This window comes from Rhea americana, unplaced genomic scaffold (genome assembly GCF_003343005.1).
Source record: "Rhea americana isolate MKP2758 unplaced genomic scaffold, rheAme1 scaffold_29, whole genome shotgun sequence".
Lineage (NCBI taxonomy): Eukaryota > Metazoa > Chordata > Aves > Rheiformes > Rheidae > Rhea > Rhea americana.
In genome coordinates this window covers 4,902,689-4,927,999 of record NW_028186412.1, presented here as the reverse complement: position 1 = coordinate 4,927,999, position 25,311 = coordinate 4,902,689, and the positions used below count along the sequence as shown (strand labels likewise).

The 25,311-nt window shown below is 36.8% G+C and overlaps 1 protein-coding gene across 1 annotated transcript in view; it reads left to right on the top strand.

The window, feature by feature from the left end:
* GUCY1A2 (guanylate cyclase 1 soluble subunit alpha 2) overlaps window positions 1-25,311 on the top strand; it is a 148,096-nt gene that overhangs the window by 117,070 nt on the left and 5,715 nt on the right. Inside the window, exon 7 of the mRNA XM_085309098.1 lies at window positions 16,224-16,378. Coding sequence (XP_085165224.1) covers window positions 16,224-16,378 — 155 coding nt within the window. The remainder of the gene's footprint in view (window positions 1-16,223; window positions 16,379-25,311) is intronic.

Genomic DNA, 25,311 nt, shown 5'->3' with positions numbered 1-25,311 from the left:
AGCTGCTATAAATGAACTTTGAGAGACACGATAATACGGTCTATTGTAGCAAGTATATTTTGCATGCACAATGCCTGCCTCTTATAATGTAATTTGAATTTAACATGCTATGGCTTTGAAATGTACAAAGCCAAATCATTAATGTGGGGAAGCTTCTGGGATTACTTAATTTGTCAGTGAGTAATCTTAAATGTGTTTTGACTATTTTCGTTCAAAGTTCATCTGCAGTATTTTTATATAACTGAATCTTTAAATTTTATGGCCTTACCACTCTAATTAAAGATGTCATTGTTTCCATTTTACATTTCAGTCTTGAAGGTTTATAATTCARCTGTAACATTTTTACTTAATAATGAGTTTATTGTCATAAAACGTTAGTCACTGAATTTTAGAAAGTACAGTTTTAAATGCATAATCACAGGTTTGTCTGGCTAATATCAGGTAATTAGTTTTAGTCTTTTGCCTCTACTAGTAATGATCCAATGCCTACATCATCAAGTAGCCCAGTGCAACAGGAGAAGATCAGTGTAACGAAGGAGTTGGTGCTGAGGCCCTTACATCTAAACTCTGCATTTTAGGGTTTTCACGTTGGACTAATTTGGTCCCTTGGACTGAACTGCCTGACCACACAGTGTGATCTGAAAGACCGAGTGCCTGATATCCCTGTAAGACTGGCTCACTTTTGGTGTGCGTCTTGAGCCAAACTGCTGGATTAGTTTCCCCTAAAAGGGACCTAGTTCACACAAACCAAAACCACTTTGCAAAGTGAACCAGCATGGAGTGAGTGGCGACAGTCAAGGCACCAGCTTCAAAACTGCCCTATTTCTTGGAACCAAAGCTGCTGTAGATTTAGTCTAATTTGACCATGGAGGTTGCTGCCCTTTAGTGAGGTGATACTTCTCCTGGGGGCTTAATGTACAATTCCCACAGGATTTCGTGTAAAGGGGTTTATTTTGATGCCTATCCAYGTGAAGAAGAATATTAACCATCAGCCTGCAGCTTAACTGTGATTGTCTGTGGTGAAGAACAGATCAAGGCTGAAATAACATCAATAATACAATAAAAAATTGTGGCATATTAGCAGAACTGACTGCCACAGTCAGCATTCCTTGCCATCTTCCTAAAAGATGACTGTCTAAAAAAATTATATTAACTCTTCACCTTGGCACGATTACACTCATTTGCTATACGTAATGTACTCATTACTGAAAAGTATATCATTAGATATAGAGCATCATGTTACTATTAAAACAATGCTAAAAATCTCAAGTTTATTTTATAAATACAGTCGGTTCAACATAGTCATTGTGCCCTCCATTTTTGTCTCTAAAAAACTAGAAAAATCTTGACTAGCCTAATCTGATCAGAAATTTTCTCCCAAAACAGGTTTTTGATTCACTAGTCCCRAAGATGTTTTTCAGAAAAACATGTTTCAAGAAAAATACTGTCAGTTTGCTCCATGACCAGTGGAGACCACATAGCTTCTAGGGTTTCACACCTTTCTTCTCACCCTGATTGCTACTGCCAGAGCTGGATCCTAAGAAACTCCCAATTTTGTTTACATTTAACTGTTGCTCATACTAGGTGTGGAGTGCTAACCTTGTTTTACGTAGGTTTATTCAGAGATAAAAGCAGATTCTCCAAGCTCTTTTGGAAGTCTTTTTAAAATGTTACATCCTGGTTCTAACTTCTTTTTYTTAAATTTCAAGACTAAGTTTAAGTGAAATTCTTAGGAGAATGTGAGCCTAGTTTGGCTTAATTTCAAGCTGAAGTTCAAAATTCTGTTTCTTTAAGTGGTTTCAGAATGAAAAAAAAAAAAATATTTCTCCTAGCCCATCTGTTATTAAAGATGACAGGCAGACAAACTTTTCGGCAGTCATCTGAAACRCTCAAATGCATTACCACTTTCTAATTAGTTGTCCTTAAAAACAGTATGTGCTAGAGTTAGAAAGGAGTAACATTTATTGACGCACGCTGTCCATCTTCCTGTCAACACGCTTATGATGCACTTGCAAGTGTTTTAGTCGTGTCTTAAAGAAAACATCTATATGACGTAGCTTAACACAATTGTCTCTGGAGTCCATTGCTGACATTAATATAGTCTATCGAGCTTCTGAGACGTTTTTCTGGATATTCTTCTTCTTCTTCTTCATTTGTAATTTATTATTTCTAGTTATGTCCCCATCTGCCGTATCTCCCTTTTCGGCATTAACACCTTGTAGATATTTGTAGATTGTTATCAAGTTCTCCCTATTGAGCAATACTTAATCAGGCTGTAAATATTTAGGATTTCTTAGTCTTCTCTCAAACAAATCCTTTCAAGGGTCTGAACAGATTGCTTATCTTTTCAGAAACCACTCCTGTTGACAGTACCTGTGTATTAACATAACATATTTGGTGTGAATGAACTAAAATTCTATAGGAAGGAACTATTTAGAGTCTAATATGACATTCRTAGCCCAAAGTCACTCTTTTTTATGACGAGACTGCATGTTAACTCAAATTCATTTTGATGTTTGCTCAGGAGACCTCATACAGAATTTCATAGTATTCTGTCTTGAACTATGTRTTTTTAGTTTGGATTATATTTCTAGATGCATTCAGTTTGTGTGATTAATTAACTTAAAATATGCCTTGTTTATTGCAGATCATTACCAAATACACTAAATAAAGTTCAGCATAATTCATTTTTATTTACTAGTACAAGCTAGATAAGGTTCAGGTGGTTCAGGCATATGTCATGTACTGTATTTCATTTATTCACTTAATTTCAGCTCAGGTTAAATACAACTAAAAATGATTAAGTTGGCATGATTTAATCTTCATAAAATCACAGCCACAGTCCCTGAAATGTCTAATAATTTATTTCTCTCAAACTGTTTTCCCTTAATTTATTAATGCTGAAAGATAGAGTTTGAAATAATAACATTAAGAAATATTTTCTTTTTTTTCCCGTATAGATAATCATAACTATATTTAGCTTTCCAGTGTCATTGCTGCTGCCTATTGATTTTAAAAGGACCATTATTGCATTAGTAAGATCGGTAGCTAGTAGCTAATTTGTTTACTAGTCTAGACTGCATACCCTATGGAGATGACCTACTAAATGAATATTACAAAAAAAATCCATATTAGTCTCAGAAATTTCCATTCATTTTAGCAAATCCATAATATAAAGATCACTTTCTACTCATTCTTTTTTTTTTTTTYTTTGTTTTCCTTCTAACAGATTATTGTGAGGACAACACTTTATTTCAGGTGATAATCCAGTTTCTAGTTCTTTCTGCTCTTTTTCTTTATTTTCATTTCATAATATATTATCTTTACTTTTTAAAAGCAGATATGTTCTATCTTTATTTAGTGATCTAAGACAGAAGGGTTGCTAAGTTTATTTCTCTTTGTTTTYATGGGAAAAGAAGTTGTATATTTTACTCATAATTTTCAGTTACACCAGTTACATATATAGTGACTATCTAGGATTTGAAAAGACAGAGCACAGGAAGATAAARGAATTTTTTTCTCAGAAACAGATCTTACATGCATTTGCAGGGGAAATGTGTAGGGAATGTTACTAAAAGATTAAAGGGTTGGCAGCTACAAAGGTTGAACCAAGGGAGATGGCTTTAGGGGGAAAAAGTTGACTCGAAAAGTTCCAAATAAAGCAAAATTAGACAAGAGCAACAGCAGAAAAGAAGCAAGTAATGATAATGCTGGTAAAGCAAAATCCAGGGCTGGGCATCTGTGTCCTCCAGCTGCCAAATTCACCCAGTTAAAGGTTGGCCGGGCAGCAGTGACAAACAATGAAGTGATAGATATGCCATGCTATCATCTGCTACTGCATCCAAAACTAAATCAGTGTTTAATTTGTCTAATTTTTCAAAAGAACATGCAAGGATAATTGAAGATTAAACTTGCTTTGTCTTTCTGTTTTAGTCTTTTTCACACATGCAAACATTTTTATTTCTGCGTGTGCATGTGTGTAGGCTCTGTAAAAATAAATTAGTTGATAAAAGTTTGTGAAGATGGGCAGAGGTCTTCACTAGGCATATTAACATTCTAAATATTATAATTTTCATATTTGCAAAATGTTTAATATATTAAAATAAAAATAGGAATTTGTATTAGAATTGTGTATTTTTATAGAATGCACATGCTAAAAACAGATGTGTATGTTCCCTGAGTCTGAGRGAGTTATGTGAGAGAGCAAGAGGGAAAGACCCCTGGACAAAAGGAAGAAAAGYGCTTAAGCTGAGCATTGAAGTCTTGTCTTCCCACAAGTGATTCACCTTCATCTGAGAACAATTTGTCTCCAGCTGTTTGGATTTTGTCATGTTCTTTACATCATTAGGTCTTTATTTGCTAATTGCTTTGAAAATAATGTTGAAAATAAGAYTGAAGTTTTTCTAGTCATGGAAAGACTGAAATTATCAAATTCAAAATAAATATTCCTCCTATAGTTGCAGTGTGGTTAAGTATTTTATCTGAAGTAGTTGAAACAGAAGTAAAAGCTCGTTCATTTCCATCCATGGCACATTTGATATATAATAACCATTAGACAGTGCTTATAGATTTGCATCTTCAATCTAAGAGTAGAGAATGTTGCACAGGAAAGAATAAATTCTACACAAATCGTTATTGTCATCTAACTCTTGTATTGTCTTATATTAGGTCTATAGAACTTGAAGTTCTTAAAAATAAATGGAGCACAGCATCATAACCTTATTTTCAACAGATGTGAGATGTGTAAGGATGTTCTAATATTGTTAGATATTCTAACATTGTGTATGTTCCAATCTAGAGTGTCTGTAGGCCCCACCTGTCTCATGGGAASTTTCTGTACTCTTACAAGCTAATTTATCCTCCTGTTAAGCATAGGGAAGAGGTTGTAGTCAGGCTGGACATCTAATATTCAAATCTATCAATAAAACAACTACCATTATAAACAAACAGGCAGATTTTTTAGCCATTTATAGCCTGCAAAATTAAGCATTTGCTATGCACAGGTTAGGGGGTCCTTACTTATCTTTCCACATGGTTGTTCTCTGATTTTTCAGTATTTCGTAACCTACCTGAATTGTTTTCATGTTTCATAGGTGCCCTACAAGAGGACTGACTTGTTTCCTGTATTTGTCTGTATTTAATTGAGTATAATGTTTGTTAGATTGAGAGCTGATGAAAGGACTAGTCTCTTCACTTTAYACAGCTTATGAACAGACATATTTGCAAAATCTGTCATTACTTTTTTTTTGTTGTGTTTACTGAGCCCATATGGAAGAGAGTGATCCTAATCATTTTTTTTTAATCTTTAATATGTTTACCTTCATGCTGACTGCAAGAGGTTGGAAGACCCTGTAGAAACTACCCACTTAAAATATATCTTTTCTTTGTGTGAAAACTGTGAATACACCTTTTAGGGGTAAAAGTTTAAATGACAAAGACAGCAATTTAGCTAACAATGTAGAAGACTTTGGGGAGAATCTTCGTACACATACATCGTTATTGTACATAGACTAGATAAGGTTGCATATAATACTAAAACAAGACTCATATTCGTTGATGGTATCCTGTAGATTTAAAACCTGTTATGTAGCAGGTCCTTCCTGATTATTTCCAAGTTCTTCTCAATGCAGGTCAATGTGAATTTTGTTCATGTATCTGTGAGTACATACTATAATGTATCACTTTTCCGCTGAAAGTTTGTTCCATGCTACATTTTAAAGGTTGCAAGATAGATTAGATTTAGAGATCATTCTGTTAAAATATCTGAAGAAATTTCTGGTTGTTCTACATATTAAATGATCTCCTGACAGGACGCTGTCCATCAGATTCTATTCTTTGATCATTGACACACAGGAGTGTAGCTCATTTTAAACAAATAAGAAGATGAAAATGTTGCAACTTCTTCAGTGAAAGGAATGGAGTCATATTGCCTGTCTTTAGCTTTCTAAACATCAGATATCCAACTCACCCTTGAGCCTCTCTTTCTCTTCCTTTGAAAGAATTAGGCACCTTCAGGAGTGATTCATCCAAACCTTCTTAGATGTTAATTTCAGGATGTGAAGAATTGTACCTTGAGGTTACTMATTTCCTAGGTTTAGAAGGAGTCTAGCAATCTAATTTAGATGAGCTGCCTAACTTCCAGGTAGTTGAAATTAGATGAACTCTTACCTAAATTACCAAAAGAATTGAAGAAGGCTATTCCTTAAGCTTTAMACCATTATTCCTTTAACCTAGAGGATAGAAAGCTCATCTCTACACACCTCAAGGAGTACAGAGAGACAATAGCAGATGGGGGAACCTGAATAATACCCTGCCCTGATTACTTCCCAAGGCTATCACATGAAAGTGCTCAGCTCATCAAGCTCATGTCTGCAAGCAAAGAGGAGCGCAAAGGCACAAGGGCAGGTGGGGGTAAACTCAAATTATCTACTCAGAGAATGGACAACCTGGCAGAGTTCCTCCTAGGACCMTCCCAGGAGAACATCATCCGCATGGGCAAGGTGTGAAGCCCAGCACAATGAGTCAACAGGAGTGATTCTCTGGAATGCCTTTCAGATTGAGGGGTTACTACCTGGGGGTTATGGGCACATTATGGGATGCAAGGGAAGAGCATTTCAAGATTGCAAAGGACTTATTACAGGATGTTCAGAGGGAGCACCAGAGGAAAAGAAAGGGAGGGATCTCAGTGATTTGGGAAGGAAAAAACATGGGAAAATAAAGGGAAAGGGGGATAAAATGGGCCTGTTGAGTGTAAACACAAGGCAGGTCAGTACACTTGTCCAGCCATGCCCTGCGTGTGATTGATGCAGTCTGCCCTATATTGTTGTTAAAATCAATTTCTAACTCTTTTACTGGGTGTGGGACTCTATTCTTTGTGCATGTGTATATGGAGGTCTGCGTGCCAGCAACTGGAACGGGACCACGGGCCAGAGGGCCCATGTGTTTCTGGTGCCATCAACAGAAGTGAGTGAGAGTATGTGAATGAGTKTGTGATCACTAGTGAATGCTAAGTCTTATTGGTGGACTAGCTGGCAAGCAGGTGAAGTGACCTGGGAGCCAGGTATGTGTGTGTGTCTATAAGAGCAAGATCACAGGGACAATTGGCTACCAGAGGTACCAGGGGAGTCCTGACCAACTGCTGAAGAGATCTAGAGGTCTGGAGAGGGTCTGGGGGTTTATTGAGGGACCTGCTTTTGTGTGCGTATGTCTGTGCGTYTGTATCTCGAGAGGTGCAGCACCTGGGACAAGCAAGGATCCAGTGACTGCGTGTCTAAGCCCAGTTACTGAAGGGATTCACTGTGTGTGAGTGTGCACATGTGTGCACTTATGTTACCTGATAGAGTTTATACCAGCAACTGGAGTGGGGCTGTTGGCTCACATGTCCACGTGCCAGCAACTGGGCAGACTGGAGATCCAGACTGGGCAGACTGTATCTACGGCCAGCTACTTGAGGGATGTACACTRTATATGTGAATATATGTCCCACAGGATCTTCCTCCTGATCAACCAGAGAGAGGAAGAGCATGAGGCTTTGATGCTATCTGTGTAAATACTGTGCATGTCTGTCTGTGTCGACCTACGTGGCCGACCATGTATATTTGCGTGTATGTGTTGTATATATGTGCTTGTAAGTGTGCCTGCTGGGAATACATGCTCAGGTTCAGGTACTAGTTGAACCTAGGTACATGGAGCTGTGGAAGCCTTGTCCCTATTGGGGTACCAGATTTGGCCTCCCTTCTAATAATGCCTACCTTCTTTTTTTAACATAGAGCTTTTTTGTTCCCTTCAATATTTTGAAAATGTGTCATTTATCCTTGCTAAAATATCACCCAGTGCAGTCAGTGTATGTCATATGTGTGATGGCACTGTGAGACAAAGATGTCCTCCTACACTAAAGATCAAACAACTTTCTGATTTTTTTTTTTCTTTTTTGGGTGTTAGTAGAGAGGAGGCTGGGAAAAATCCTCCACTGCTCTGTGGGCTTGCTTGAATGATTAGCTCTTTTTTTAAGTGCCTGAGCATACAGATTCACATAGTAATTAAGTTCCTGCTGTGAAAATTACTATTCAAAGAAAACAATAAGAAATGTTTTTGATTAAATGCTATATCAGCAATGAAAGGCAACATCTTATTGGTGAGGGAGAAGCAGCTTATGAAGAAGCAGATTAGCATAGTGTCTCTTTGGCATTTTAGGAGAAGGATATGGAACTTACTCTTCTTTTCAGCAACCCTAGAAATTTTCATTGGTGTGAATGAGGTTGTTGGTTTCCCATGTAGGGTGAGAACAGTAAAATACTTCAGGCTGGATGTCTCCTACAGATGACCCACATCCTCTTCTAACCTAGACCTTGAGCAACACCTTAAGTAGCGTGTCAAGAAAGGATTTGACCTGAAGAAGGCTGCTCCAATACAAGTTTTCCTCTGGTGCTACAACTAATGACCCCTAAAACTAGTYTGAATCTTTGTAATTTAATACTATTGATTTTTACTTCATCTAACTATGCTCYATACTACTGATGAAGCCTTACAGTGGCATGATTTTTCATCACAGGATGTGAAATACAGAATCACAAAATAAAATAGATTGTAARTAATCTTTGGAGGTCATCTGATGCAACCACCACTCCAAGCAGGGCTAATTTAGATCATAGCTRAAGAACGTAATGGGAGGAGATAGACAGGATTAACTTGTTTATCTACTGAATATTTATTTTACCTTATTAATCTTTCACATCTGGGGCTTCATTATATAGAAATGCTTCATAGCTCCTTGGTCCACTTGGGTCAGCAGAGATGACTATGAGATGGTTACTGCAGGACCATAGCCCATGGGTATACATGTGCACTGTGCTGGTGTACATCATATTGATTGTAGTAATTGTGTGCCTTTTACACAAATCACATTGCCTTCCCCAATAACTTACTATTTAAAATGGGTTTATTGATCCCAAGGAATTAAATCTCTGCTACTTTATTACTGTATTTTTCATTCTCCTTAAACAATTTTATGCCTTTTAGTTCAAGCAGGTTGAATAATCTTAAATCTATGGTTAAGAAATCTAGGAAAATTTCAGTAGAAGAAAGCCAAGTGTTCATTTCTCCAAATGCTATTAAAATATGGGTGAAACTGTAGTTTAATTTCATAAAACACCTCGTGAAATTCAAAATGATCTAAATTTTTCTCTGAGCAGGTCTGTTTCTTGGCAACAATTCTGTAGTGAGCTGTACTGTCATATGTCCCTTTCCAGAAAGACACTGTGGTATTTATAAATCTATCTAAGAATACAGATAACCCCCACAMAAAAGCATATGTCAGGGTACAGCTGTCAGTCCTGTCAACCTGCAGTTCTTTGAAGAAGCAGAAAGGCACATTTGACTCACCAGCGTTTGGCCCTGTTTTTAGAGGTCTGAGCTTTTTAGAGCCTATTTTATGTCAATACATTGTACAAATAAATGTTCCTATGTAAGGCAATTTGTTAACTTTCTGAGAACAGTTTACTGCTGTAAAAACYGCTACAAATATTGGAGAATGTAAAGTCTTACAGAATTTGGCGCCTCTTGTTTGAAAGGATCTGACAGTGCGTCATGGGCTAATACATGACACGCTCTACAGGAGGTGATTTTCTCCTTTCTGAATGAGACTGTTACAAGGAGGGAAGGGAGATGGTCCTTACTGAGACACAGATTGTTACTCAGTAAGTTAGAATAGCAAATGAAGAGTCTTTTATTCCTCTAAGAAGTGGTAATCTGTAATTGTCCAGATAAAATTATCCAAGTTAACGTCTAAAGTCCTGATCCAGCAGAATGCTTATTTAAGTGCTTTGCTGACTTGGGACCTCCGTGTGTCTGGAAATACTTCTACACAGGTATTACCTCGTATCAGCCATGAGTTCTGCTATGAGCTCAGCATGAAGTCATGAGCAGCTGCCAGTTACTCACACTATTCAAGCCTGAAATCCTCCGGGCTGACTGGCTGATGGATTACTCCTGGTTGTGGTTGCTTTGGAAACTGTGTCACCTACTTCTCAGTCTGCTCTTACTTCTGCTCTTCTTCAGTTTAGGGTCTRTGTAAGGCAAGCAGTTTTGTGAAACTGAATTCTGGGTCCTTCTGGATGTAGCTAACCTGTGAGGCAATCTGAGATTCTTTTTCTAGTATGAGAATATGCTTTTCAGAATGTGAGAACTGTTTATTAAGGTCTTTTCCTCTCTCTTTGTAGTGGGAAGAATGTGTACATGTGTTGCTGACTGCAGCCACTTCCACTTCTATAAAATACTAAAATATAGCCCATGTTTGATGAGGAACTGTGAACAACACCTTTCTTTACAAAAAGGATTTCCTTTGGTTCAGGAAATTCCTGAACTAAAAATTACTGGCTGCTGAGAGAGAATTCTGGAAATGATCATGGCAAAAGCCCTATGCTTATCACAAGATATGTCACATGCACCTTTGGTTGAACTGGAAAGCCTGTGTGTACGTAAGGGTAGACTACTCCTTACTGGCAAGACTACTCTTTACTGGCAGACAAAAAGAGATAAGAGCAGACTTTTCTTTTTCGTATTTTGCATTTCAATACAGTCAGCAAGGAGCTTTTCTATTCACCTGAGCATTCCTTCTTCAATTTCACCTCCTCATGTTCTTTATGCTTTTCTCTGTCATGAGAGATACCTAGTTTTCCCTGCTGCCTCCTTTCTCTTCTTCCGAATTACATGAGGGTTTGTTCTTTCTGAAATAGATTTTTAGCCCTTGTGGCAGAGATCTGTAGATGCATTTAAGAAGTATAATTTTAAAAATAATAAGTTTTTCTTTTAAGAATCTATACTGTTTAAGCCCTAACAGTAGATATGAGTTAAGCTCTAAGCAAAAAAGAAATTTTAAGTCTTATAATGCATGTCTCGATATTGACTAAAAGAAAATACGAATTTTAATGTGTTCCCTTGGTTATCAGTGTACCAAGTGTATCAGTGACCATGTTTCGGTTACAATTTTAGATTTGAGGAAGTTTTATATAATGTTCTTGAGGAAACAAATAATACATCTTGGACTGTAGAACAGATTTTTTTTTTTAGGTTTCTGCGTCTTTCCATTCGTATTTAATGTAAAAAAAAGAAGTCTTCAGTATTTGTATGGGGAAATGAGGAGAGGTAAGAAAGAATGCATTTTTCAACAGAATTTCAAGAGAGAGAGACTCTCATGAGCTTTGAACACAAAGCAAATGACTGTATTGTGCCTGTTTTGAAAGTACAGATTAACAGAGAAAGCTATTAAGGAATAATAAAATTAATAATGATGAAATTTAGTTCATGCCTACAACTGCATTAATTTACTTTTTGTAAAATATCTGAGTTTTCAGTAGGGCATTTCCTTTCAACTGTCTTGCAATAGGCTGTATTAGAAATAAAAAGTTCTATTTTCTGTATGGTACCTAAACAAGGCACTGGGGCTTTGGGAAATGATGGAAAGTACACAACAGGTTAAAAAAAAATAGCACTTTTATATTTAAAAAAGTAAAAATCATGCTTTGACAATGAGGAGGTGTAGGAGGTGACTCTTCTCAGATTTAGTACTTCAGAAAAAACACATTAGCAGAAATTTCCATTCACTCAGTTCAGAAAAGCAAAACATTTTCATGTTGCTCATTCTTGTTCCTGTTTATTCTTGTCTCTTCTGTCTCAGACCAGTCTTGTCTGTTTTCATTGACCCCACTTATGATATAGTTCCCTGTTAAGTTATGTCAGAGAATGACTATAGCTTCAGTGCTCCTTATCTTTCCTTAAGAATCTTCTCTGTTTGTCACTATTGACCCAGTCACTGTTTTTATGGTCACTCTGGTATTAGCTTTTTCTGCTCCCTCTGCCTTACCCTTGGGCCGCATCCAAATATCACTACTTTTTCTTTAATATTCTTGGAAGCTTGCTTTCTTACCCACATAGCTACAGCTCTATTCTCTTTTTGTCTTCATCATAGCAGGCTTCTTTATCACTCTGACCCTTGCACCAAATTTTCCTCCACCTCACTTTTACCACAACTGCTGCAAAGATCAAATTAATTGATCTTTCTTCTCCCCATCATTCTCCACTGTAAATTGTTCCATTGCAGCTAGTTCAAGTTTCTCCTCTTTGTCTAAAAGCTCTTTTATAGGTTTCTTGCCCTTTTTCATACTTGGTTGTATTTCTTTTTCCCATTGCCCCCTCAAATTTTCTACCTTAGAAGTGTCTTCTGCCTTTGTCCATCCCTCCACTGTTCCCTAACTATGGCCTCGTATTTTTTGACTTTTCACAGCTGTCTTCTGTTCTCTGTGACAGTTTCCAAAGAGCTGTCTTTCCAGATATATGCATAACTCCTCTAAATTTTCCAGTTCCTGCCTTGGACTCATTTATATGCTCTCCTTTTATCATTAGCCAAATAATTAAGGGCAGATAAAGGAGCAGTCAGTACAAAGGAGGAGTATAAAATATTTATTTTAAGTATAAATGCATAATAAAGTTATCTACTATATATGTATAACATATATAATGTACATAAAGGTATAAATATAGCTATGATAATAATACATCCATGTGTTGCTGCCTAATTTCCCTTTCATGTGTTATTAATAATCTTAAATGGTTACTGTTTTGGGAAAGCACCCGTAAGGGCTATAGGTACTATAAGGCCTGGGAACTACGACTATAAATATAAAACTATGACTATTGTTTTAAGATAAGTTCTCTAGACAGATTTTATTTTGTTGCAAAGTTAACATGAGAGGGTAATATCCCCAAATATCACCCTCTCATGTTAATCTCTAATAATTTGATCACAAATTTTCATCCTTAAAAATACCTTAAATTATTACACAACACTTTTCAATTCAGTGAGGAAAAATACAGAATAATTTTGTTTCAGATGAAATAAAATCCTGAAGAGACTTTGTTATGAAAAACATAGTTCACTAAAAACCATAATATAATGGTTATTCTTGATACGAGAAGACACACTCAGGAATAATTTGTGGAAATAGCACCAGCATTATGGACTTTTTATTGCAGAGAACAAAATAATGAAGCAGGAGGAGTTTTCTTTTAGGGATGTTTTTGGTGCAATTTTGTGTAGTATCAGGCATTTATCCATATGGTTAAATAGCAAAACATACATTGAATTTCATGATTTTCTTAAATCTCAATACCTAATGGTAACTTCAGTTTTTGGTACTCTTATCAGTAGCTCTGTACCTGTGTTGCCAAAACATCTACCTTTTTATTGTAGGAGCATGGCTTGTAAGGAAATCAAATGTACTACASAAAATGTTATTTTCTTCACTAAGGCTAATTACTAGAACAGAGTCTTGGTGRTTGGCAGTGCTGTTGTTGGAGAGTGATGCTGATCTGAATTACCTAATGCCTGATGGCCAACAATATTTTAAATAGGCACCAAAAGTTAGGTGGACAAACCCCTCTAAAAAGATAAAACCCTAAATGTTATATATTCGGCCAAATTCGGCCAAGGAATTTTCTTTATCTCTTTGTATACAAACTGTGATAAATAAGAAAGCCCACTTCTTTCCYGTCCATTTGTTTTTGCTCCCTGCCTCAATATTTTCATGGAAGTTGGCATGTCTTTAAATTCAATCACCTGKCAAAGGAAAATATTTGATATCAAGAGCTATATATTTTCTTTTATTATTTTCAGCAAGTCTAACATTTTGACATTGTAAGGTCTATGGCTGGTTCCCTTGGCACTTACAGAAAAGTCATAACCACAAATGGCATTTCCTCATTTTCTTGTTCAGTGAGACAACCGTAAGAAAATATCTTGAGAGCACTTTCTGTGTGAGTGGGGTTTGGATATTTTTAGGGAGCCTAACACTTTTGAAACTGAGAATTTGAAGATATTGATCAAAGTCCTCTGTCACTGAAGCATATAATGGTTAAAAAAAAAAAAAAGCTATATGACTGTGTACAAGGAAGCACTTTAGGAGTTAAAGTAGGAAAAACACCCCAACAGTTGCAGTCTTCATTGCATGTATTGCAAAATAATACTTTTTTTTTCTACCAGGTCTTCCTTATAATCTAATGTATACTCTCATCTTACTTTCTCAATTGTAAAACAAAGCTAGTGCTTTTCCTTATGGTTTCAATCTGGCCTTCSCATGTGGCTGAATGTACCTCAGAGGAGGTCACAGCGAGTGGTTTATTTGTGATCCTTTAATAAGTAGGCAGGGCAGTGGTGGAACAAATAGGTAGCACTAGCTGTGTTCTTGTGTAAGAAATAAGTAATCCTTCTGCCATCTCACAAAAACCAGACATTGTAAAACATTGCTTTGTTATTTACTAAAAGCTGACAGCTTACTTGCTGTTGTGTGAACAAGACTGTCTGCTCTTAATCATTTGCTGAGGGCGGGTATTGATGTGAGTAATCATTACCTCACTAACTTGGAAAAGACTGCAACTGCGGGAGCTCTTTTAATTGGAAATGAACAACAAAGACCTTAAATGTATGTTGTGACAAAAGCAGTAAACCTTCATTCCTAAAATATCACCAAAGTAATGTAGATGTGATGGGTTTGAACAGACCTTGTTCACAGCCAAAGCAAGTTTGTGGCCCCTTCATGGCCCAGCAGCATAGACTGTTTGAAGGATTTTAACAGTTGCCTTCCAAACTGTGCTAAAAGTTTGATAGCATAGTTAAGTGAAAGCGCTATTCATTCACAGATTTTTTTTTAATATTAGTCTGTAATTAACAGAATTATTGTGACTACTGAAAGTTTTATGGTGCCTGTGGAAATGGTGTAAGTAACATCCCACTGAATGCAGAATGATATGTTGTTAGATTAGGCTTGGGCTTAGTATATAATGGATATGCTGTTATACCCATTGTCTGTGATGTGTTAAAGAAAGAGGAACAAAATGAGAAAGGTACTTTTAGTTGCATGTTAAAAACCTTAGACACATGGGAAGAACTATAGTCAGTGAAATAATGTAGATCCTCACATCTTCTTAAAACTTTGTGACTACCAAGTTTATAAAATGCTGGCATTTGTCTTAACAYAGAGAAAGCTAACAATTAATTAGCTGCAATGTATTCTGGTATGCAAGCTAATAAGACATTTAATTACTTATTTGTATTTGAGCAAGTATTTATTGTATTATTAAAAATATAGAGATTGACAGAAAAAAACATAGTAGGATAATAACTGTGAGCTGAGTAAATAAAGGGACTTGGTAAGGTATAGAGTTTTATTAGTAGCTCACTGATTGAATGCCCATCAGATCCTTTGTTACGTCTGTTTTAGTAGCTACTACTTATCTTCTGCACATTATCTCATGTTTTGCAGCAGTCCAGTTGCTATGAGTAAGAGTATCCTCCCAAGAGATAACTATCTGCTTTTGATTCTTTTAATATTGTAGAGTTAACAAGGGAAAGAGATTTCCCTATTTGTAAAACTGATTTTCTTGCCAACACCACTGGTTGCTAAAATATGTGCAGAATAAATCTTCCCTTTTTGGTTATTCCCTCTGAAAGAAACTTGGATTGTGACTCYATGTTTTCTAGATCAGTATAATCTCTGTATCTTAGACGGTTACAGCAGAATGGTTGCTAGAATAGACACAGCTTTTTTAGTTTGTTGGGGATTTATTCCAACTTTTTTTTTTAACAAAATGGTTTTAAAAGCCCTTGTGTTTTACTCTTCAGCATCTTTACTGTTGCAATATCTCTCTGTCTGACAAAGTGAAAAAAGCACCACTGGACCTTGAGGAATTTGGAAAAAAAACAAATATGAAAAAGATAAAATTACCATATTCATTCACTCCAATTCATACTCCTTCTGCCAATTTGAGAAAATGTRTATCTTATTTTAAAGCCTGTGTTGAAACTAGTTGCAAAAGTATCCCTCTGTAATGTATCTATATGAATAATGAAATGACTGCCATTGCAGTAATTCTTGGTCATTTCATCCTGTCCTGTCTTGATAGTGGTTACTTCCAGTAAGTGTGCGTAGAAGAAGCAGACAAAAATGGTTTTAGTGGAAAACATGTTCATCTTCTTTTTTTTTTTTTTTTTTAATATATTTAGTTTAAGCTAGAAGGATGGGAGAGCCTATTTTCTTTCACTTCCACTATTTCTTCTTTGGTTTATTATTTCTTTGAAAGGGGTGCTGTGACTGGCTTGTAAATAAGTGCTAATGACATTAGTTTGGGCAGTACAAGAGGCACTGATTGACATGGATCTCATGATTTTTCAGATGAGGATAGGCATTCACTCAGGATCAGTTCTGGCTGGTGTTGTTGGTGTAAGAATGCCACGTTATTGTCTCTTTGGAAACAACGTCACTCTTGCAAGCAAGTTCGAGTCAGGAAGTCACCCACGCCGCATCAATGTCAGTCCAACCACATACCAGTAAGTGCTGTCARCCTTTACATTCTGTTTTTATTGCAGCTTGTTTAAAGTCAGACCTTGTGACATGCTYCTTTGCCCATGAACATCAGCAGAAGGACAGCAGAGCATTAGGACACCTGGAAAGAGGTACTGCACAGCTCTCGTAGCTCAGCATCAGGGAGTGCAAAGAMGTCGGACAGTGGAAGCAAGGAATTGCTACAGCAGGGCCAACCATTCCTGCCTAAAATAGCACATAACAGAAATGGGAAATGCCCACCATACTGCCATTAATTTATTCGCTATTACAGCTTTAGGCTGAGGATTTTTGAGGATTTTGTTTCCACCCCCTAGATAAAGCTGATGAAGGAAGCACATTTCCATTGGTGGTGGAGAAAGTCTTTGATTTTGGCAGTGAGCCCAAGCTTTCAAAGACTTCTTATGCATTCTTAGAGGCAAAATTTCTTGTTTCGCACTGTCAAGAGATACTTGATACAAACATTTGCTTAAGAAAAAAAATGGAAAAGGCAAATTATTATCATCAGCTGTTTGAAGGAGTTATGCAAATGGAGAGTAGGTTAGATTAAATAAGTTTAGGAGTAACAGCTCTTGGAAAAAAAACAAGACGTTCCTTATTGTTCAAGTTTGACAGCTTTGACTATAAGAATTTCTGCTGCTTGGATGAGTACTGATATACTCACTTCTTTGTCAGGAGATGTAAATCTCATTCTTTTTCCTGCATTATGTATCTGAAATAATTTTCTGAAGCATGATTTTRCTCAAGTTTTAGAACTGCTTGAGTGCGGTTGCATGAGCAGGAGTGTTGGACTACCATTCTGTGAGTCTGTGACTGCTCCTGTTCAGTAAATTTATAAATCGTTGCTCGAACAGAACTGCTTTTCTTTTCTTTTTTTTTCTTATACAGAACTGTAAATCTTCATATTTATTTTTCATATATCTGTCTATGTAAATGAAAGTTTTAAATGGAATTTCTTCATCCAAGACTTGAAGCTTCTGATGTGCTAAAAATATAAAGCAGTCAGAAATGAAAGTTAAAAAGTAATTAAATCTAGTGAATAAAATAACATTCATCTTGAGAGCCTATTCACTCCAGATAAAATTTACAGAATGGAGCAAGTGTAGTTACTTTAACAAAAGGCAGAAAAACTGAATGGACTTTTGATCATAAAGTAAGCAGAATCAGGTTCATATTGTTATGTTGTAGCAGGTAAGAGACATATAGCCCCACACTATTCTCGAATATAGAAAATCTGCTCATTTAAATGAAAGTAACTTATATAAATATATAAGAAATTGCTACTTGGAACTTGATGTCACTTAAAAAAAAATGTCTTCCACTGTAGGCTATGAAAATCCCCCTAAGACATTCTTTAAAAAGAGAGCACWAGGTTGTTCATCACTTATGTCCCAGTTTTGAAGACTTAAGTGGTAGCAGTGCCTTCGCTTTTAATTTTATACAAATGRATGAGAGGGATTTTGACAAAGAGACCAAGGTCCTATAACAAGGACTTGAACATATCTTATACAGGAATGTTTCTTATACAGGGATGTTCTCTGATCTGAGAAGGTCTTTGAGATGTTCTGAAAGTCCAGTCCATGTTTCTAAAGAGGAGAGATCTTAGTGCTTCGCATTTCAGGTTCTGGGGTGTAATTCCATTCAGGGCAATTACGTTGCTCAAATTTATTACACTGAAAGCAGAAATTGGACAGCTGGACACTTTCATAATATTTTAAGAAATGTACAGCAGGAAATACATGCTGTCAATATTTGTGAGAGTAATGATGCACAAGTCTACTTATTTGGACTGTTCTTGGAATGATTAAGTCAGTGCCACTTTTAGTGTACCAATGACAGCTCTGATTTTTTTTGGTTACAACAGTGATATAGTACACTTACCATGAGACAAYTGATCTGGGGTCGTTGTAGGTCATCTTACCATGTTGTTGGTGAGAAATCTGTTCTGAAAGCCAGTTTGAGGACTTGCATGTGGAGTTTGCTAGCAATATATGCTCTTATATGCTCTTATACTGTCCTTTATCCTACTACAAGTACATTTCCTGGCAGAATATGAGTCAGATTTTCTCCCTTTCTATATCTTCCAGATTATATTAAAAAGTGGTCTACAATTTGTTTCTACTCCCTTTAAGTTAAAATACGTTGTATTCTGTCTGGAGAGTGTAACAAGGGGACTACCATAGGCATCTATACTGGGATCTGTCCTATTTCATCAATGACCTGAGAGAGGAGACAGAGTGCCCTCTTATCAAGTTTGCAGATGTCACCGGGCTGAGTGGGGAGAAGGTAATATGATTGAGAACAGGGCCTAGACAAGCTGGAGGAAAGGGTCAATGAGAAACTCATGAAAATCAACAAGTGTAAAATCCTGCATGAAGAACAAATGAACCCCTTGCAACAATACAGGCTGGGGACTAACTGCTTGGGGAGCAGCTCTTTGGCAAAGGCCTGGGGATCCCAGTGGGCAGTGAGTTGGACATGGGCAAGCAGTACGCCCTGGCATCAAGGAAGGCCAACAGCATCTTGGGCTGTATGAAAGGGGCACAGACAGAGATCGCGAGAAGTGATTAATCTCCTTTACTTAGCTTAATTAGACCGCATCTGGATTACTGAACACAGTGTTGGGACATCAGAACCAGGCAGAAATTTATAAATGAGGAATTTCAGTGCATCACTGGCAAGATGGTCGACTTGCCTAATGAGGAGAGGCTGAGGGAGCTGGGCTTGTTCAACCTAGAGCAGAGACTGCTTCGGAGGCACCTGACAACATCCCCCACTGCCTACGTGGAGATCATCAAGGAGATAGACCCAGACTCTAAAATGAAACAAATTCTTGCTTTATGCCACAGTACTAACTTGTGAACTTAGAATTTCATATATTGGGGATAATTTTGACAGCTTTTGAAGCTGGGGGAGCAATAATGATTTTTAGTGAACAGAACCTTTATTTGTGTTTGTTTTGCAATAGCCATGGTGGCAAAAATAAAAAGGTAAAAGACAAGATTCTCCTCTAATTCTTAACACACAAATCCCTTTTTATGCTAGCTTTTGGATAGTCTTGGATATTGATCTCCCGGTGCATCCATAGGAAACTTCTAACTGATTTCATTACTCAGCCTTGCATTGTTGTGGGACTCCTTGAGTCCGTAAAAAGCACAGTCTTTTTTTAGAAGAGGAGTATGAAGGACTCTCATGGCTCCTTCTAAGAAGTGAACAGTTAATAGGGACATTGGGGAGGAGTAGGGATACATGGGAATACATGGGAATAAAACTTGATTGCACTAGTTTCATTGATAAAACTTCCATTTGTTTCAGTGCTGTCTAACTTTCGCCCCACGATCATCATGTCTAGGCTTATCTTCTAGTTCTGGAAGTTAGGAATTTAGACTGTTGATTTCAAAAAGGGGAATATGGTAGAAAATTGACTGAATGGTGTAGTAATGTTATTACATAACAGAGCAAAACAAACCACAACAGAATATTGAATTATTAATATTTGCTATCTGCATTAGTGTACTACCTAGAAAATCTGTTGTTACATGCTGAACAGATTCAGAACAACCAATTCAGTGTTCACTTTGAAGAACATCAAGTCTGAGTTCGAGCAACAGACTAAACACGTGGATATAGGTAAAGAAAATAGAAACAACAATAAAATGTATATTAGAATGAGAGGCAGTGATTAATTAAGATGAATGGCTAAAAGTAGTGAGAAAAAGTATAGGAACTAGTTCATTTTACATGTTTCAGAAAGCATTTGAACTATAAAGTGAATGTGCATTGGCACATAAGCATGTACTTAGGCTACTCCAAACCCTACCATGAGAACAGATAGGGAGAAGGCAAGAAATGTGATGATGTTGACACAGTGGTCAAGAGAGATTGCTATTACAAAATATTCTGTAGGACAGAATTATTCAGAGCCCCTGAAGGTGATCTAGGAAGTTTGAATTGTAATATAGTAATACTATCAAAATAAACTAGTAATAATCTGAGGCAGCTGTATATAACTTCTTAAATAGAATTTGTATTAGTATACAATTTGCTGTGTACAAATAAAGTGATTCATCACAAACTGAAATATCTTTATAGCTGACCTTTTACTATATCAGATGCTTCTACCTGATCATGCTATGCTCTTGTGCACTCAGTTAATACTTTTATTATCTAAGAAGAAATGTTTTACAAAGTAGATATTTCTGCAATCAGTGTGAAAATAACAGTATCCCAGTTAATTAAAACTACTGGCATTTATCATTACGTGTTTGTACCTACCATGCCGCATGATGAAAATTCTGGTATATGCTTTTTGCTTACAAAGCATACAGATACTGAAAATGAGTCTAATACTTATCAGCTTTCATCATATAGTACATTATACATTATAAAGAGCCATCATCATTTAAATTATCATCACACTTCAGAATGCCTATTATTGGTTTCAAACATTTCCCTTTGAGCCCATAATCTGCCTGCGTAAGAATCAGAAATTAAAAATATAAATATAATGTGCTGTTGCCTAGCAGCAGCAGCGAACCTTAGGCAGTCTTGCTCCAGTTACACTTGTCTAGGAAGAGCTCTGAACTAAGAMAGCAGTTCTTACAGAGGTGGCCTCTGAATCTTTTGGGGATAAAACCTCATTTCTGTTCAAAATACCCTGTTCTTATGCTTTTCTCTTTTGAACYAAATATGTCTTTTGTCTGTAGGACCCCCTCTGAAGTAAGTATTGTAAGACTGAAAGCACTGGAACAATGTTGGTAAAACTTRCAGTAAAACAGGTGGAAACTGGAGAGGGAATAGAGGATCTCAGACTGGTTCATGTTAAACACACAGCCAGGAAGGAACAGAAGAATATATTCCCCATTTCTTTAGTAAAATGGCAAATCTGGCCATAGGTTTATTTAATTCATCTACGTTATTCTGAATAGAATAAAACTACCCTATTCCCCATATTCAGGGAGCAAAAAAAAAATCAAATTTATGAGTCTCTTGTTCAGCACACAAGAAATATTAAATACATTTTAATTATTTGTTTTAGTCATGAGTAATGATGTTTATCTACTATTAATATAATATACCTACATTCATCCTGTTTCCCTAATAGTATTACAACATAATGTCCTGGGATCTCTAAGCAGTTATCAAAAGCAGGTAAATGTAATTGTTGCTATTTGTCAAGTAACTATATTTAAGAACGAACTCTTTTGCCTTTTCCTTTCACCTCTGGCCTTTCTCAGTACATATTTCCCTTATGGAGAAGGTACTTCTGGCATCACGTATTGGCTCTAGCTGTTTGCCATTGTCACATACTGGGCATTACAGCCAGCACCTTAGGTCAGGTAAAGATGTACAGTCTGGATGTATCCCATGTCTATATCTGATGAGGAGAGAGAGCAACCAAGGGTGTTTTTCAAACATGAAGCCAGGGGAGGTCACCTCTRGTTCACCTATCTGAAGTTGCCCCACAGCCTTTAGAATCGATTAAAAACCTCAGAATTTGATTTTTTTTTAATGCTGATCTTGTTGAATGCTGTATGGAAGAAGTTCTATTTTTACATCATTGTGTAAAATAAACTCTATGCATTTTTATAAACTCCTTATGGTTTTTTATTTTTGTCAAATTCTTTTTCCTACATGCAATTATATCATATAGATGAACAAATGATGTTCTTCTCCAAGAACCCTTTGAGATTAATCTAAGCTTTGTTTCTGATCATCCTTAAAAACTGTTTGTTGTTATATTGATCACCTTATGTGCTATCCTGACACACAGTGTTATACGTACAATTTAGTTATGGGCAAAAGAGAACACACCTTATATATGGACTCAGAAAAATATTGCCAGTCTAATTAAAGTATTGACAGTCTAGTCAAAATATAACAATTGGTTATTATTAGTAGTCAATTATAACGATACTGATTAGTCAGTTATAATGATACTGACACTCAGAGTCCAAATTAATCTAATTAGTAAAGAAAAGCCACATTAATAATGCAGTTAAAATTGTTATACACACTACCTAGAATCTACCCCTTTTCTCCGCCATTATGCTCACCCTTTGAGGGTGTCTGACCCTTTCTGGTCAGAAACCAGATTTCTTCACTGGAAGGAGTTTGCTTGGGGTGGGATGATCTTCTTGGTCCTGAGTCCCCTCTGGGTAATTTTTATATGTTTTTTAACAATCTGCTTTCATACTCTTTTTTTTTTTCCACTGGGTTATACTTGCTTTTCTGTTCTTTTTGATATCTGCTTGATATTTTTGATATTTTGTTTCACCTGCCTCCCTGAGGTCGTATTCTCTTGGTGAGCAGCCACTGTCCAGTGTGGTCTGCGATTACAGTTGTGAGGTTTCTGCTGTCTGTCCGTGCCCATGCCCTTCTACGCTTCATGTTTATTCTAGGACCTTAAGTAGCCTTCATTCTACACAGAATAACTTCTTTTAGATCATTAGCTGTTAGTTAACAATAGGGGGAATAGCATAGAATTCTACGCAGCTAAGCTAAAACTAAAACATATCTTGCTAGACACTAAACAACTGCTATCACAGTTGCTAAAATCAGCACAAGCCAAGACAAATCCAGGCAACTCCTGAGACCAGCACTGTTAGATCAATACAAAGCTTGTGGCCTTTTAAGGTTCGGTGGTAGGCATCCATCATACTGAATCATATATTGTGATATGCARTATATTTCATTAGAAAACCAGGTCTGATTCTGTCAGAATCTTAGTGAAATTGAGTTGTGTGAAGGAAAACCACCAATACATGAGTTTCCATAATTTCAAAAATAATAAGGTAAAATGCCAAATTAAGTAAAACCAGGTATACTCAGTCTTTCTTCTTTTTGTTCTCCTGCTCTTTCCAGCATATTTAGAAATTGTAGAGGAAATCCAAAGCCATCTAAAATTAGGACTAGGCAGACTGATTTTTGGCTTTACAATAGCAAATTCGTGTCCTTATGTGCAGAATTTCTAGTGAATGCCATAATAATTTGTTACCTGAATTCATGTAGAAACAAAGGAGTTGACATACTTTGTCAAACCAGATACCCAGCTAGTATAGTGACCAACAATTTTTGCCATAGAAGAAGGGGTCAGTCATCTAGCAGTAAACAGACTTTTGATAACCCATTTGGGAAGCCGTTAATTAACTTTTTGTAAATATACCAATTAATAGGTAGGTATGAATAAGGTCACTACAGTTTAATACATTTATTTACAGAAAGCTCCCCTCCTTAAGAATTATAACAGAAAGAACCTTTTTTTTCTGTTGATAGCTATCCCTATGAAAGAGAATATTTGTGGGAGATTGACTTGGATACTTTACTTTTCTTGGAGCATCCTGTTGCAAGGCAATGCATGTTCTCCTTAGTGTGTCATATTTCTATGTGAAATACTGCTTAACTTTTGGTGCATACAAAATAATTTCCCTAAAAGAAGTTTACATTGACGTCCAAGTTTGAGTGGGTGCTTTTTTAAACTCTGATTCAGCAAATTACCAAGTCCTATCATATCATGACTTTTATTTATGGTACATGGAAATTCATTATACTGAGTTAAAAGCTGAATAAACATTTTGCTACTGTTAACACCTTACCGAACTATAACATTCCTGCTGTATAATGTACTGGAGCAGCAAATACTATAATTGGTCTCATATTTAGTTAGATATGAAAATGAATTTGAAGGCTGTTATGTAACACATCTGGATACAAGGGATGAGGTTAGCAGTTTGTGGCACTTTATGTGTGGAAATGCCTGATTTATCAGTGCTTACTTCAGACCGCACTGCATTGCCTGAAGATAGCTTTTGTGACAAGGCCTGGGAAAAGGGTGAGAGAAAAGACAGCGCTCCGTGCAGCGCAGGCTCAGCGGTGTGCCGGGCTCTTGTGCCGAAGCAGAGCACACCTCCGCAGCTGATCAGTGCTGTGTCTGCTGGGGAAGTGGCAAGGAGTGTTAGCTGGATGCAGCAGCAGTAGAGGAGAGGTTTCAGATGTTTCCAGGTGCTGCATGGACAGTGTGTGCTCTGAAACCTTTGTGGTTGTTCTCAAAGGCTTAGAACATACTGAAGCCTGGACAAGTGCATCCTCATCRCTGCTGTGTCTCAAAGCAGCTAGAATTAAACTAGTGCATGTGGTAATCTGTTATGCTTTTTGCTGTGGAAATACAGCTCGAGGGGCAGCTCATCTTTTGTATTTCCAAATAAGTTGCTCTTTCATAATTTCAAAAGAGTTGGGACGTCAGGCTGCACTCTAAGCAGCTGCTCTTCTCACCATCTTATTCCTGCCTTTGTGCAGATCCTTCAGCATTTGAATGTATCTTTTTTTTTGGGAGGGAATGAAGCAACTTAGCAGACTTTTCTCAAAGAAATCATAAAACGTTTGCAAGGAGGTTTCCTTGGAGCCATTCTTCCTGCTGAGCTTGAAGGCAAGCAGAGATACTTTTTTGTGTGTGAATATTAATTGATCTTTGCAGCATCCAGTGATAAGAACAAAGGTCTGCCATCTCTGACAGATGGAGAGATGAAGAGGTGAAATTGCTTCCCAATGGGAACAGAGAGAAAGCAAATCGTGGAGGAAAGAATACACTCAGCATACAAGGCCTTGCAAGAAATAATTTCACAGTAAGAAATATTTTTTAGCTCATTTTCTGAATATAGGAACTGACTGATGACRATGTGATTCTTTCTTGCCAAAATAATTTGAAATACAATTACTCTACCCTATTGTTTCATTGATGYTAAAAAGAAGAGTTACAAGATTTAAGTTTCTTCAACATCCCCACTGAGTATCAGCCCAACTTTCCTTGGCACAGAGACCAACTGACCTTCAAATGCTTCCTTTTCCCAACAGAAAATAGCCAAACATTCTGTTTCTGTACTGACACCACCTTCTTTTTAATGAAGGAAAAAAATGAAAAAAA